The sequence below is a fragment of the Acomys russatus genome, chromosome 2 (genome assembly GCF_903995435.1).
Source record: "Acomys russatus chromosome 2, mAcoRus1.1, whole genome shotgun sequence".
NCBI lineage: Eukaryota > Metazoa > Chordata > Mammalia > Rodentia > Muridae > Acomys > Acomys russatus.
Genome location: NC_067138.1, coordinates 35,470,062 through 35,485,211, shown reverse-complemented (window position 1 = coordinate 35,485,211; position 15,150 = coordinate 35,470,062). Strand labels below are relative to the sequence as shown.

Below are 15,150 nucleotides of genomic sequence, written 5' to 3'. Positions count from 1 at the left end.
CAGATTCCAAATATCATCTCACAGGTCTAATTTTTCCCTTTGCACATGAAATAAGTGCTTTTGTCCACGACAGTTATAGTATCTGTACCATTTCGTGGAGTCACATCAGAATTACCTAATGTATATTGTTCACAAAGTGAATGTACCTGAATTCCACAATTAACTGTAATGACAAATCTGCAGAAAAAAGAACCATACATACATAAATATGTCAAGTTTTCTTTTAAAAGTAAGTTCAGCCATTAATTCCAATTTACCCATGGCAAAAATCACCTGTTAATGCTCATGTTAGTGTGTAAAAATGTACTCATTATATACAGAAAAAGACTATCAAGTATTGGTCAATAAAGTATATGGCTGACCCTGAGAATAAATTTTTCCTTACACAAAAGATTAAATAATACAAAATAAAGGAAATTGAAAAGATGACTATTCTTAGACTTGGGGTAAGAAATGTCCTTAAGATGCTGACTAACTCATATATATACCTTACTGGCAACCCCAAACACTGTAACTGTATTGTTATATTTCCAAAAATATTCTGAAAATGTTTTTAAAAAGTTATTGTCAGGAGCAAGGCATTATGTGATACACAGCACACAAATCTGGTTGTGATGGTGTCTAAACACACTGATACACTAGGTGATTGGTCTTCAGCTGGCTGGAAGGTGACAGCATTTTCCTTGTATACACACAACACCCACAAACACGCACAAACCCCAGGAAAGCCACCAGCAAAACTCAGTGTTCTCAGTAACTGTACTGGCGTGGGCAGGGCTGGTGAAGCACCCAGCCGCTATGCTTCGTTTGTCGAGTGTGGCAATCCCTGGCAAGGTTCTGGCGACGAAGGCCATTTCTGTTCAGAGGCTGTCTTTCAGTGTGTCCTCTTATCCACTGGGAAGGACGGAAGCTCTTGTGTTGTTCCAAAAATGTTGCCTGAGCAGCAAACGCTGCAACACAGCAGTGAATGTGCTTCCCCACCTCACTGTGTGCTTCCATTCTGAAACAAAACACAGTGGAGTGTATCAACAGCAGACTACATTACTAAGAAGGTTACTTAGTAACTTGATTTTCTACATTTATTTGTCTGTGGTTGGTAAGGACTTAGCATCTTATGACTGGTAAACAGATTATTTTGTAGGGTCTTGTTATTGAGCCCAGGCTACCGCTCAAATTCACCATCCTCCTGCCTCAGCCTCTCAAGTTTTGGAATTACAAATATGTGCCATATCTCTAGCTGAAACGTTAACTTTCAATAGAAACATAGGCTAGAAACTGTCCAGAGATGGCTAACTGGGTTGTATATTAAAAATGTGCTTCATACTCTGAGTGAATTTAATATGGTTCTCCAGAACTGATGCCTACTGAACATCTGTAGTTCTGTTTAGTTTTCTGAGACAGAATCTCTGTAGCTTACGTTGGCCTCCAATGTGTCAAGTAGGCAACATTAGCCTTGAATTTCTGATACTCTGCCTTGGCTTGCCAAGTGCTGGAATTACCAGTGTGAGCCACCACACCCAGCTTTTTAGCTGTTTTTAATTCTCAAGTTTCTGGCTACAAGTAAAATGTCCTAGGTAACATGTGAATCTGTATTTCAGAAATGTACATAAGGACATTCCACTAACTTTACATTTTCTAGGCAAGAAGTCAATGCCTATTACACACATCAGTTGGTGTTTTATTTATACCACAGAAGGGTATGTTTTGGAATGGCATTTACCTGGCAATGTTTCAAGACCCAAATATTAAGCCAGGCTATGGTGATGTACATCTTTAATCCCAGCACTCAGGAGGCAGAGGCAGTTGGATAGTGTTGAAGCCAGTGTGGTCTATAGAGCTAGTTCCAGGACAGCCCAGACTACACAGAGAAATCCTGTCTCAAAAACCAAACCAAAGCAACAAAACCAACCTATCTTAGAACATGGTTGATAAACTATATTAACACATAAAATAAGTTAATTTTCTGCAGTGCTGTTTATCTGTCTCAGGCCCCGTGCACCGTTGGCCGGCCCAGGATAACTGTGATGATGAGATGACTGAGCTAGGGTATCTAGCTCCAGCTTTAAGCCCCCTATGTAGCCTGGAACGATCTTGATCGCCCCACCTCCACCCCTTCAAGGGCTGGGTTTACAGGTGTGCATCACAACATCCAGTTTATTCACTGACAACTGAACCTACGTTTTCTTGTGCACCAAGCAAGCATTCCATACAATGAGCTATGCCCAAGTCTGAGTTTTTTGTTTGTTTTTTACCAGTTACTTTATTCAGGAATTCAGTTACATATTTTGTCTAAAATAATCTCAGGAAACTATCCACACTAGAGTAGAACTAAAACAGATCCCATTAAGAAATTAACAGAGAGCAGGCGTAGTGGCGCATGCCTATAATCCCAGCACTCGCAGAGGCAGAGGCTGGTGGACCTCTGTGAGTTCGAGGCCTGCTGGTCTACAAAGTGAGTCTAGGACAGCCAAGGCTACACAGAGAAACCCTGTCTTGAAAGGAAAGAAGGAAGAAGGAAAGGAAAAGAGAAGAAAGAAAAACCACACAAATAGAAAAAGTTAATATAAACTCAATGATTTTTAGAAGGTGGGCATTTGAGTTCCTAGCCTCCCTGTTCAGCCTGATAACAGTTCATACATTCTCAAAGTGAACATACTTACTCTGTGCTCGTGAGTCTTATAAGCAGCTTTTCCTGGCCCTACAAATGTTAAATGGTGAACTATTAAATCATAGTAAGATTTAAAATGCCATTTTAATTTTACCACTAGGACATGGTCATTTTTCTTTATTAAGACTGATTTATTATGGGCAATTGATGACATATATTACTTAAAATTATGGTTGCTCATAAACCTTCACAAACAATATTTAAAGGCTACGATGCAATAAAATGTACACTCTAAAGCCATTATAAGCACTTAGCTTCATACTCAAGTGGTTTATACTAATATCCCTGAGGACAGACAGAATGGAAGTAATATATTTGAAAGACATGGTTTATTGCTTGCTCAGAAAGATTGTTGACTACATAAATAGTGCCGTTTTGCAAACGTTTGGTTCTACCTTGATTTAAAAATACACATACACACATATCCCCTTTGACTGTATCTCACTATGCATTCTAAGCTGTCCTTAACACTAGTGATCCTCCTGCCTCACCCTCCTAAATGCTGGGATTACAAGCATGTAGCACCATGCCTTGCCTTTGATAATTCAATTATGAAAAGTATGTTTGTTGGCCCTACACCTACATGTTAATATTTATGGTGTGGGAATGCAAAACCAACTTGTGGCATCAAGTTGCAAACACTTAAATCCTAGCTACAGTGCATAGACGCTGGTTTGGATAAAGCTGATGAAATACTCTCCAAGGCTAGGCGCTCATGGAGAAGATTAGAGTATGATTTGGGAACCAGATGAAGTGAAAATTTGCTCAAACACAATAATTGTATCATGTCAAATAAAATAGTATAGAAAGCATGGCCCAAAATGGGCTCAAAGTGTGGGTGAATAGGTGTTGGTGTGAGCCCATATAGTAAAAACATTCTAGGACATACATGCCCGGGATGTTAATAGTATTCATGTCTACTGTAATATATTACTTGGCAAAGTGGCCAATCATACATGTGCTTTAATATTGAAAGGTAAGTATCAAATGCCAGTAAACAAATTTAAAGTGACCACTTTTTAATCATGTTAAGTTTTTTTTTAATTGAGATTTTACTTATTTCTGTTTTGTGTATGTGTTGCCTACATGTAAAATCTGCACCACATGCCTGCATTACCCATAGAAGCCAAAAGATAGTGTTATCCCTGCTCTTTCATGTGGATGCTGGGAATTGAACTTGGGTCATCTGAAAGAGCAGCTAGGGCTCTTTCTAGCTCCTGGTCATGTTAAATTCTTGTGTGGATTCCTCAGAGGTACAATCAGAATCAGTAGGGAAGAGTTTTTAAGAAGTAGACTTAAATCGACTACAAACAAATTATAAACAGCTCAGCAAAATTATGGCTTTCAATAAAGTGCCACTTGAAGTCCTAGTTTATTCCTGGCATAATGTGACTGTATAAAAAACAGGATTTTTGTTTTGGTGCAAGAAAGAGGAAATGTATTTAGCCTTGCTAAAGTGCATCTGTAATACTGGGACAGCATTGCCTGGGTTTTGTTTATACTCTATAGATAGGAAACAAGCTGTACTCAGTGGTCCAGCAGAAACAAGGCCTGAACCATCCAAAAGAAGCCCTTTGGATTACAGTGCAGTCCTCGAGGATCCAGAGTCACCTGAACCCTCTACCTACAAGAAGGAGTAAGTCAGTGGGATATTATAGGGCATGTTCACCGACATGCATGATTGCCTAGCCAGGCAAGACTCTGAGCAGATTAGATGGAGAGGACAATGTGGTTTCGTAGGTGAGAACCATCTCGGATGTATTCCTGAGAATGTTCTCTTCTGGAAGGTTCATTTGGAACACATCAGTCTTCGCTGGCTTCCCTTCCCTGAGCTTACTGGGTCTTTACCTATCTGCCATTTTGGACTGCCATATAACAGCACATCACTTCAGTATGAAATCTGGGGACAAACCTTGGAACAAATACTTGGATTTTCAAGATTAAGCACCATTTAAGGTGATTTAGCTAAGAATATGTGTAAGAAAATGAATTTTTGAGACATATTTTAGGTGAAATTGATACCCTAAAATAATCTAGTCTATAACATACACCAGAATTACATTCTAGTTTGCTTATCAAAAATACTAATCTTTCCTAAATTTCCCTTCAGTAGTGTAATTTTTTAAACTGAGCCATGCTACAATAACCCTGTAAAACTCCATCCTGATCTGCATACTGCAATTATAACTCGGAACAAGTTACTTAAGTAAGTCTCTAACACAATTACTTTTGTTTCTTTTAAGCCTTAGCTTTGTATTAGAAATAAATTTTTTGTTTAGCAGACTGCTTGTGCTTGTTCTTAAAACGTACCTGGGACCACTTGGGTTATATTCTTCATTCCCACAGCTGGCCTCACTGAGACCAGGACAGGAGTTGTGCAAAGCATAGACAGACATGCTGGGGTGTTCAATGAGAAGGTTTTCCATAGGACTTGTTTCCACCTTGATAGTGGTTAATCCACCTGCTGTAAAACATGGGGGAGGGGTAATGAACCAGCTCTCCTCCATTGGACAGGACTCAAACTGGAGGAAGCAGGAATCACTGGTATCAGCCAAGCACTCCAAAGATGCAGGTAAACAGGAGAAGACTGAAGTGTGCTCTGCTGGGGACTCTTCACTGATGTCATCATCTTCCTCCTCTTCCTCGGCTGAGAAACCAGTGCAAGTATCTAGATTGTGATCCACATTGCACATGGGAAGATGAGTAGTCAAATGTGGTAGAGTCATCCATCAAGTTCAAAACACAGGAAAAAGGACAATACTATGTTAACAGATGCTCACCGAGGCACTTACATTTGCTTATAACAATTACAATTATAATCTCTGACCTCTGTCTGTGTAGTTACACTGGCATTGAAGAATGGCTTTAGGATTTTCTATTATAGCAAATAGACATAATATGAGCCCTGTGGTTCCTGCTGCTCATATGAGGGTTTTCTATTAAAGCACCCCTGCTTGGACCAGGCTTTAGGAATTGCAAAACTGGATATCTGACATCACTAACTCAACTTTCTGGCACAAAATGTTTCCTGAATGTTTTTAAAGATACCCTTATTTACTTTTAAGCCTTAAAAACTACACTTCGCTGGGTGCAGTGGTGCATGCCTGTAATCCCAACACTCTGGGAGGCAGAGGCCAGCCTGGTCCAGGACAGCCAAGGCTACACAGGAAAACCCTGTCTTGAAATTTTCACATTTTCTATGTATGTATATATACATTTATGTGTGAGGGTACATAGGTGTGTGTGTGTGTAGAAGCACTTTACTGAGTCACCCACAAGCCCCAGGAGTTCCCACTTCTGAGCCAGGTATGGTGGGGTGTGCCTATAACCATAGTCTTGGGAAGTGAAGGCAGGAGGATCCGGAGTTTATGGTTATCTTCGGCTATATAGCTTGCTGGATGCTACCTCTGTTGTGTTGCCTTACCTATGAAGTCAACAAGAATCCACTCATCATCTTCTTTCTCACTAAATTCTGGTTCTTGGCTGGAAGCAGTAGTGACTTCACCTCCGAACATTTTATTCAGTCTCTGAAACATTGTTAAGGCAGGATTGAGACTTTGGCTGGATATTATCTTTATAGCTGAGATTTTGAAACCCTGTCTTCAGTTGGCCTGATGGCACAGACAGGAGATTAAAGTGCACAGTGTTTCCTCAGAAGACATAGGTGAAGAGCAAGAAGACTCATCCCTAAAATAAAACAGAAGACGGTTATTTTTATTTGCTGTGAAGTTTTTGAGAGGGGGTTGGACTTCTAGCCCTTTGTCTTTCAGCATGATGCCATGCCCTCATCCTCCCCACCCCTTGTCCTGCTGTTTTATATTCATCGTGTATAGCTTTAAGCATGCCTGATTATTTGAAATCTGCAAGAACAGCATAGTTTGGCTTTTGAAACAATCCCTATTATAGGCATGAGGAAATTTACACTGTAGAAACTTAACTGTGCAAGAACTAGGACTGGAAACACTGGAGTGTTCAGCAGTCAGTGTGTACATGGGACTCAAGTCTTGCTTTCCCCCTTTCTCACTTTAAAGTTTATATGGTTAAGATCATGTGTTGCGCTTGCAGATAGATGACCAGTTCAATACCCAGCACCTAAATGGTGGCTCACAACCAGTTCCAGAGGATCTGACACCTGACCTTAGAGGGCACCAGGCATATACACAGCACATAGACATACATGCAGGAAAAACTAAATACATCTGAAAGGGGGGAAAAGGCAGATGAGGCAGTGAGATAGTTCAATGGGTAAAGGTGTGGAAGGCATGTGACCTTGCCTTAGGCTGAGCCCAAGGTAAAAGGAGTTTTGGGTGGCTTGACCCCACTGAGATAAAGATCTTACAGAGGCACAGAGAGAATCTTAAGAGGGAGAGGAGAAAGAAGGCCACCATGGGTTAGATGGAAGAAGCACATGGTCAGCATGGATGGAGACGAACAGCATTATCAAGCATTTGGGACTATGGATGGGAGGTAGCTTGATAGAAATTATTAGAAGCAGATGGCATGAGATTGGGACAGGGATCGGATACCTGCCCCAGGTTAACTAAGGCTATTTTAGAATATAACAAGTGTCTGTCTTGATTGCTAGCAGGTTAAAAAACACTGTTCTAATAATAATTATTAGGTTTAATAATAAACATTATTAGGCTGCACTGATAAACAAGTGGCACTTGATGTGGGCAGTTATTAGACAATACTGGTAAATCAACAACTACATGAAGGCCTGACTACCTAAGTGTGACCCCTGGAGCCAACATGGTAGAAACGCAGAGGTACAGATGTAAGTGGCCATTTCTACCTGGCTACCTAATAGCATAGAAAATTGAACATTTCCTCAAGAATAGCTTTTTTTCCCCCCCTGCTTCCTACCAACTCTGATGCCACTCAGTCCCTTTCTAAGCCACCAGCAGGTTGTATGGACTCAGCTATACAGATAGCCTACATCTACCTGCTGTTCTTAGTTGCTCTCATTCTACTTTAGGCCAAAAACATTCTCCCTGATCTACTCTTCCTCAGTGAGATTATATAGGCGGTATGCTTAGCAAGGGCCTCTGGACCAATCAACTGTTATTCTACAAATAGTGAGTTACCTCCTACGTATAAGGTATAGTTCTAGGCACAGGGGAGGCAGCAGTGAACGAGAACCACACAGGAAGTGAAACTGTAGTTTGGATGTAGCAGAAAGAATACTAGATGGTCCTCAGACCTTGCTGGTGCAGCTTTCCAGTAAGTGATCTTGGATAACTGAGAAGATGTGAAGTGGGGAAGGGGCAGACTATGAAAGCCTGCATAGGAGCGAGAACTCAAGATCCAACCGGGCCACAGGAACAGTCTGGGGGCCAAGCAGGACCAGATCCTACAGGACCTTACAGGGAAGAGGTTGAGAAGCCCAGGCATGGAGGCACATACCTGTAACCTCCACGCTTGGCACACTGTGACAAGAGGCTCAAGATTTCTTGGCCAGCTTTGGGTACTAAGTGAAATCCTGTTTCAAAAAGGTAAACCTGGCCATGGTGGCACATACCTTTAATCTCAGTGCTCTGAGGCAGAGGTGGGCAGATCTCTCAGGACTTTAAGGACAGTCTGGTCTATAGAGTGAGTTCCAGGACAACCAAGGCTACACAGAGAAACCCTGTCTCAAAAGAAATAAAGGGGAGGGGTGATGTCAGGAAGAATGGGACCACTTAGAGGACAGGTGTGGTTTCATCCAGGAGTGTAAATTTAGGAGCTTTCAACACAAGGGAATGACAAATAGGCTCTTGCCCCCCCCCTTTTTTTTAACATAGTCTCACTATGTAGTCCTGGTTGGTTTGGAATTCAGTGATCTTTCTGCATCAGGTAAGAAGATTACATGAAGTGCCGAGCTCACTTTTTAAAAAAACCTCTTAATAGTTAAGCTGTGCTGCTAGAACACCTGGTTCTATTCTCTGTGTATAGAATAGGTTGCAACAACTATTTGCATACAAGGGTAAAACATCTCAAACAAATGACATTAATACACTCGGGTTGTAATGCATCCTCCTCAGCCATTAATTATTAAAAGCAGGTAAACAAGAAATGTCACTGCATAACCAGTTTTCCTGAAACCTGGAAACAGCATGGTAAGATCATGAGGGCTGCAGGCTAACAGAAACTATAGAAGAAGTGGACTTTGCAGTGTGCTGGGCTCAAAGGAGAGTCATTACAAGGTTGTATGTGCATGAAGGGTACTGAGCATGTAAGAGGGAGCAAAGATACATTTTCAAACTTTACCAATTTCTCTTAGGTTATAAGGGCAGATATCAGCCCAAGTACAGCTGTGCTGAATGGGCTAAGAGGCCATCACCATTGTCAGGACTCTTTAAGGGTCTTGTTGTATGCCCTAATTAATTAACTAGAGCTGCTATGGAGTGGCGAGAATGTCACAGGGGAATTCTTCAGTCCTCCTGAGTGACAGCCTTGTCCTCTACCTGTGATACTGTCTTGGGACAAGGCACTAGGACTCAGGCCATATCAGTGACTACAAGCCACAAAATGTGGCTGGCTCAAGGGTAATGGAGCAGCTGTAAACTGCCCCCTTTGGCTACAGCCAAAACCAGAGACTGGCTATGCCTGTAATGTCTGGACCCCGCCACAGACAGGACAGCCATGAGACACACCACTTGGTTTCTTGAACAGGAGGCCATTTCCAGGTGACCTGTTTCTCTGCAAGGACCAGCAGTGGGAAGGAAAGAACTCCTCTTCAGGCATAGAGTCATTGCTGGCATTTACATGACACATCTGGAGGTCTTGAATCCTGCAAAGAAGTTTGGGAGTGCTTTCCTAGGAACTAGCAGGGAAAGCTCTGGCATTATAATGGGTGGTTGTGCAAACTAAGTCTTGTGAGCCTTAGTCTCACTGTGAGAAAAATAGAAACAGGATTACCTCAAGTAGGGGCCACAACTTAGAATCCTGATGTGAGGGAAGTCTATGTGATGCTCTCTGGCCCTACCTTCTGTAGGTGTTGCCAGGAATAACCAGGTGCTAGAGATTCACACTCTGCACCAGATTCTGTACAGGCAGCCACCAAATTCATCAGATAAGCCATTCCATGTATGGTTTTATTATCTTTTGAGACAGGGCTTCTCTGTGTAGCCTTAGCTGTTCTGGACTTGCTTTGTAAACCAGTATGGCCTCGCAATCACAGTGATCCACCTGCCTCTGTCTTCCCAGTGCTAAAATTACAGGCGTGCGACACCGTGCCTAGCTCCATCCCATGTATTTGACTACTGTGACCAAGACACTTGGGGAGAGGGAGGTTGAGACAGGGTTTCTCTGTAACAACCTTGGCTGTCCTGGAACTCAGTTTTTAGACCACGCTGGCTTTGAACTTACAGAGATCCATCTGCTTCTGCCTCCTGAGTGCTAGAATTAAGGGCATGTGCCACCATACCCTGTTTGAATTTTAACTTTTAAAACTAATGCTGGGTTAAGGCAAGGGGGAGGGGTTGTTTGTTTTGGGGGGAGTTGTTTGTTTTAGGGGGGTTGTTGAGTTTTGTTTTGTTTTGAGACAAGGTTTCTCTGAGTAGCCCTGGCTATCCTGGAACTCACTCACTCTGTAAAACAGGCTGATCTAGACCTCAGAGATCCACCTGCCTCTGCCTCTACCTCCCAAGTGCTAGGTTTAATGGTGTGTACCATCACTACCTGGCTAAGATTTTTTTTTTCTCTGTGTAGACTTGGCTGTCTGGGACTCTGTAGACCAGGTTGGCCTCAAACTCCCAGAGATCCACCTGCCTCTGCCTCCCCGAGTGCTGGGATTACAGGTGTGCACCACTGTGCAAGGCTTTAAAAAATATGTATGTCTGTACACTCACTTAACTGTCCTGCCAGTCCCTCAATTTTATTTTTTTTAATTATCTATGTAGACCTGGCTAGCCTGGAACTTTTGATGTAAACCAAGCTGGCCCCAAACTCATAGAAAACCTAACTATCTCCATCTCCCCAGTCCTGAGATTAAAGGTATACATTCCATACCCACCCCTGAATTTTAAAATGAGTCAAACTGAGGAAACTTTCAGTTATCTGGAGTTTGAGCCTCCTGTCTTAATAAACTTTTTCAATCAAATACAGAGCCAGGTAGGGAATACTCGAGCTTTTGTTCAGCCAACTGCTCCCTTGTATATTCAATAAACCAGTCTAAAAGGAAAAGAACTAAAAATGGCTCAAGTATTTGGAGTGAGAACTTTGCATCTGATTATGCCACCTGTATAAGGTATATACTGGAATGTATTGGAAAGAATTGATTCTAAAAGCATTAAGTATATCATTAATCAATTGTCATACATCTATTACATGTTAGTATAATGTTTTTGATAGTTAACATAGGAACTAGAAAATTTTAGCACCCACATAGGACAGTGCTATTGTGTTTTAAAAAAAGAAAAATTCCTAAGGGCCGAAGAGAAGTAGGCAGTGTTTGCTGGCCCACAAAAGGAGTAGCGTTTGATTCCCATCACCCACAGGCGCTCCCAGCAGCCTCTAACTGCAGCTCCAGAGGATCCCATGCCCTCTTCTGGCCTCTGCAAGCACCTACCTGCATGTCACTCATCTGGCTAGTCTCTATATACATGTGTGATAAAAAAAAAATAAAACATCTTTAAAAATGCATCTTCCTAAACTGCTAACACTTTGACCTCCCACAGAAGACCCAGAAAATGTTCCTTCCTACCAGTCACTATTGCTTTTGACACCTACCCAGATACAGTAGCCACAGAGGGGAGCAGGTGCTATGTGCAGACAAATAGCAAAGCAGGGCTTCAGACTGACTTAGATTCACAACTCTAGGGCAGTAGTAAAACTATAATGAAAGTTCCAGAGAAAACATGAATCCCCAAGAGGAGACAAATATAGCTTTGGAATTTAGCAAAGAGGCAAGAAAAGCTGGAGGAGAAAGCCTGCTACTCTGAGGGACTTGGAAGCCTCTGGGCAGGAAAAGGAAATAAATTATCTGGGCCCAAGTGTTAAGCAATGCAGATTATCCATTACTGCTTGCTTGTTTTAAAGTACCTCCACCCATCATTACAAAAAGTACATTTTTTAAAGAAGTAAGATGAACGAACTTCTATGAACATCATAGAAGTTGAGATGGGAGCGGGCTCCTCTATTCCACTGTCTTGTTCAATTGTTGTATCTGGCCCATTTTCCTTTAGTTTATTTTGGGTTTGTTTGTTTCTTATAGGCATAATGTTTTTTAAGTCACGTTTTTGTTTTGTTTTAGTCTTTCGAAGCAGGTTTCTCTGTGTGGCCCTGGCTGTCATTGGAACTCGCTCTGTACACCAGGCTGGCCTCAAACTCCTGAGAGATCCGCCTGCCTCTGCCTCAGAGTCTGTGTTACCACCACCTGAGACTGTTCTCAGTTTTGAGATACATACCCAGGAAAAGAGGGTGTGGTGTAGACTCAATTGCTGATTTTAGAAACCTGGTCCTTCTGCTACCATGTGTGGGACTGAGATTTGTTGCTTGTTTCTGTAAAGGGCATATAAGAATATACACGGGTACACACACGTGCACACACACACTGACTAGTTAGTTATCTAGAATTTCAACTTGCAGAATGCTTATGGTATGCGACAGACAGTTGAGAGATCTATTCCTCTGCTCTGTGATGAGGAAACTGAGTCCCAGAAATGAAAATAACTTGCTCAAAAGCAAGACGTCTGCTATCTGGAGGGAGCAGCAGGGCAGGAAGCCTGCAGCCTGGTTCTAAAACGGCGAGGGACCAGCACTTCTCAGTGGTTTGGGCTGCCAGCAGGGGGCTCCAAAAACATTTTAAAATTAACAACAAAGGCACCCACAACTTTGATGAGTGCAGTTGTGGCTCCTCAACAGTTCTGAAATACCAGCTGGCTAAACATATCACTGAAAAGCAACCTAAAAACTACTCTCAGGGGATAACGCAGCAAGTCACAATGTTTGCTGGCAAGCCTGGTGACCTGAGTTTGATCCCTAGAAGCTGCATGGTGGAAGAAGTGAACCTACCAATTCAGAAAAACAAAGATGCTAATACAAATGTTTGTTCTTTTGGTGAGAGACAAGTGCTAGCCTAGAACTCCTGATTCTCCCACCACCACCTTCCCAGTATTGGAATTACAGGTGTGAGTCACCAAACCTTGGCTTTGATTCAAGTAGTTTAAAAGTCAATTTTGAACTGGGGAGGAGGGGGGGAACAAACCAGGCCAAAAAAGTTGATTTGGCTCGTTCCACCTCTACTCCAGTTAGCTAATTTACAAGATTATTCCCCTGTGGGCTCACCACCTCCTGTTCTGAAGTCTAAAGATAGCGAACAGAGAGCAGTTAGGTTGGTAATCCACTGCTTGTTAACCTTGATTTTTTAAAGCAGAGCCATTCCCAAGAGAAATACACCGAAGAGCAGGCAAGAATAAGACAAGATGAGAAAACAAAAGAGGCATTGGTCAAGTAAGTTAGTCGGCCACGGTTTCCAGCAAAGACTTTAAAAATTGCAGTTTTGAATTTTAGTGACTGAGGCTGCAAAGGCCGCCTGGTGTTTTTTCCCACCTGCCAATAAAAAGTATTACAGTGGAAAGTATTACAATCACCAAGCATGGGATTTCAATATTTTGGGACATTTGTAATGATGTCTGTCCAAGGAGCCAAAGAGTCACACTCTCCTCTCTCAAAACTACTAAGCATTCAAAAGGGCTCTTTCGGCCAGGAACGCCACAGTCTTTAGGAGTTACAGGTGGAGAGGGGTTGTTCCCACTTAATCCACTCTGAACTTTTACTCGGAGTAAACCTGTCACGAAAGCAGAAGCAAAATGAAGGAGCTGCACGTGAAATTTCTCTGCAAACAGTAAGCACCGCTTCCTTTTAATTAGCTCTGTGGCCTTAAGATTACTTAATCTCTCTCTGCCTCCAAGTTTCCTTCGTTTAAATAAGCAAAGTTGGGGCCTCACAGGGCAGTCGCGCCGGTCTGGGATGAAGTATTTGGAACTCACAGCAGTCTCTGGCGCACCCCAAGGGCCCGTGATCAAACTAATCCGCACCGAAGCGACCGGAAATGCTCTTCCCACAGGTGCAGGCTCGGTGCTGAGCGAGGTCAGGAGGGGCCAGGGCGGGTCTGGGGTAACGGAGCGGGTTTCCCGTCACCCGCAGGTTCTCGGTGTCGTCGGGTGCGCCGGGGAAGGGAGAGGGCCCGGCAGGGAAGGTGGGGAGCGGGCACCCAGTCGCCACCCTGTCACCCGCACTTACGTGAGCCGAGCGGAGCGGCGGGCGCTGAGGTAGCGGCGGCGGGCCCGGCTCCTGCGCTCTAGTCGCTGCCCTGGCGGCCGCCTGCCCGTCCGGGTCCTTTTGTTGTTGTGCAGCTCTGGGAACAGCTGATCGGCTTCCCGGCCCCGCCCCGAGCCGCGCCAGCCCCAGGTCGACCAATCGGCTGCGCGGGGACTCCAGGGGGCCGCCCTGCGAGAGGTTGTCACTAACGCACGTGACCTGGCACCTGGCCCGCGGCGCGCCCGGGGCAGAAACAAGCCCAGGCAACAAAGCGGGAGCCCGAGCGCTCTCCGGGCTAGCGGGAGGAGGGGAGAAAACTGGGGCCGGGGACTGGCTGAGATGGGAGCCGCCAGTGGGAGCGAGGGGAGGAAGGGGAAAGTTGAGGAAAGAGCCCGACCCCCACAGTCACTGTGGATGAGTGAGGAGCCCAGAGTGTGGGCATAAGGCACTCAGACCCCTTTTTGCTGAGAGGGTGGTTGGGGATACCAGTTGCTCGGCTACCTCTGGGCGGTCCTCGGAGTACGTGGGATGCCTGTAGCCCACTCACCTCCCACCTCTTAGTAAGACAACAAACCAGGGCCCCCTCTGTGTTAGGGACATTAACCGGGAGCTCACGGTCTTGCCTCCAAGAGGTCTGGCCTAGAAAGACAAAAAGCATGGCAGGAGTCCCCGCCCCCCTTGGGGTTTTAAGGCCCTTAGCTTCCGAAAAGAGGAACCCTGAGTGAAGAAAATTTAGCTCTGTTTCTTCCCAGGGGTCTGCATCAAAGTTGTCATATGATCCGAGGTTATGACCTCTTTTGTTTATATGCCTGCAAAATGTAGACATTCACATGAGACCTACCTACTCACCAGCTATTTGTAGTGAGAAGAAAATGAGACACTGCACTTACAAGGGTTTCCAGGGGAGGCAGAGGCAGGCGGGTAACTGTGAGTTCAGGGCCAGCCAGGACTACACAGAGAAAACAAAACCACAACAAACCAAACCCAAACAGCAACAACAGAAACCCCATTACCACCAACTAACAAATCCCCCAAAAGGCCTGCCATAGCACGTCCAGCTCTAATGAACAGGCTTTTATTTTGTTTTTTCATCAGGCCACGCAGAGTACCTGCTAGGCATGCCCGAGGCCCTGGGTTCATCACCCAGCACCAGAAGAGAAAAGGAAAACCAGATCTTAACTCAGGTATCGATTGCTTTCTGTTTACTCTTGCTGATTTATAATCTTACCACTTGCCAT

General features: G+C 43.8%; 1 protein-coding gene across 3 annotated transcripts; it reads right to left on the bottom strand.

Moving 5' to 3' along the window:
• Positions 1 to 748: 748 nt before the first annotated feature.
• Positions 749 to 14,026, bottom strand: Tp53inp1 (tumor protein p53 inducible nuclear protein 1). Of its 3 annotated transcripts, XM_051160205.1 has the most exons (5): positions 13,600 to 13,860; positions 6,093 to 6,355; positions 4,979 to 5,336; positions 2,661 to 2,698; positions 852 to 1,000 (listed from the first exon to the last, which is right to left on the bottom strand). In XM_051160205.1, exons 2-4 carry the CDS (start codon positions 6,202 to 6,204, stop codon positions 2,677 to 2,679), a joined length of 492 nt encoding a protein of 163 aa, XP_051016162.1. In that variant the 5' UTR covers positions 6,205 to 6,355; positions 13,600 to 13,860; the 3' UTR covers positions 852 to 1,000; positions 2,661 to 2,676. The 3 variants fall into 3 exon arrangements, with proteins under 3 accessions (XP_051016153.1, XP_051016144.1, XP_051016162.1); XM_051160196.1 differs by lacking the exons at positions 2,661 to 2,698; positions 13,600 to 13,860 and adding an exon at positions 13,895 to 14,026 and having other exon boundaries at positions 749 to 1,000; XM_051160187.1 differs by lacking the exon at positions 2,661 to 2,698 and having other exon boundaries at positions 749 to 1,000.
• Positions 14,027 to 15,150: the final 1,124 nt, after the last annotated feature.

Bases quoted from the DNA above. Each gene is read 5' to 3' on its own strand.
- Tp53inp1 (XM_051160196.1), bottom strand. From the start codon at position 6,204: ATGTTTCAGAGACTGAATAAAATGTTCGGAGGTGAAGTCACTACTGCT. The intron at 5,337-6,092 runs GTAAGGCAACAC...ATCACAATCTAG, and splicing joins GATTCTTGTTGACTTCATAG to ATACTTGCACTGGTTTCTCA. The intron at 1,001-4,978 runs GTACGTTTTAAG...GTTTTGTTTCAG, and splicing joins TATAACCCAAGTGGTCCCAG to AATGGAAGCACACAGTGAGG.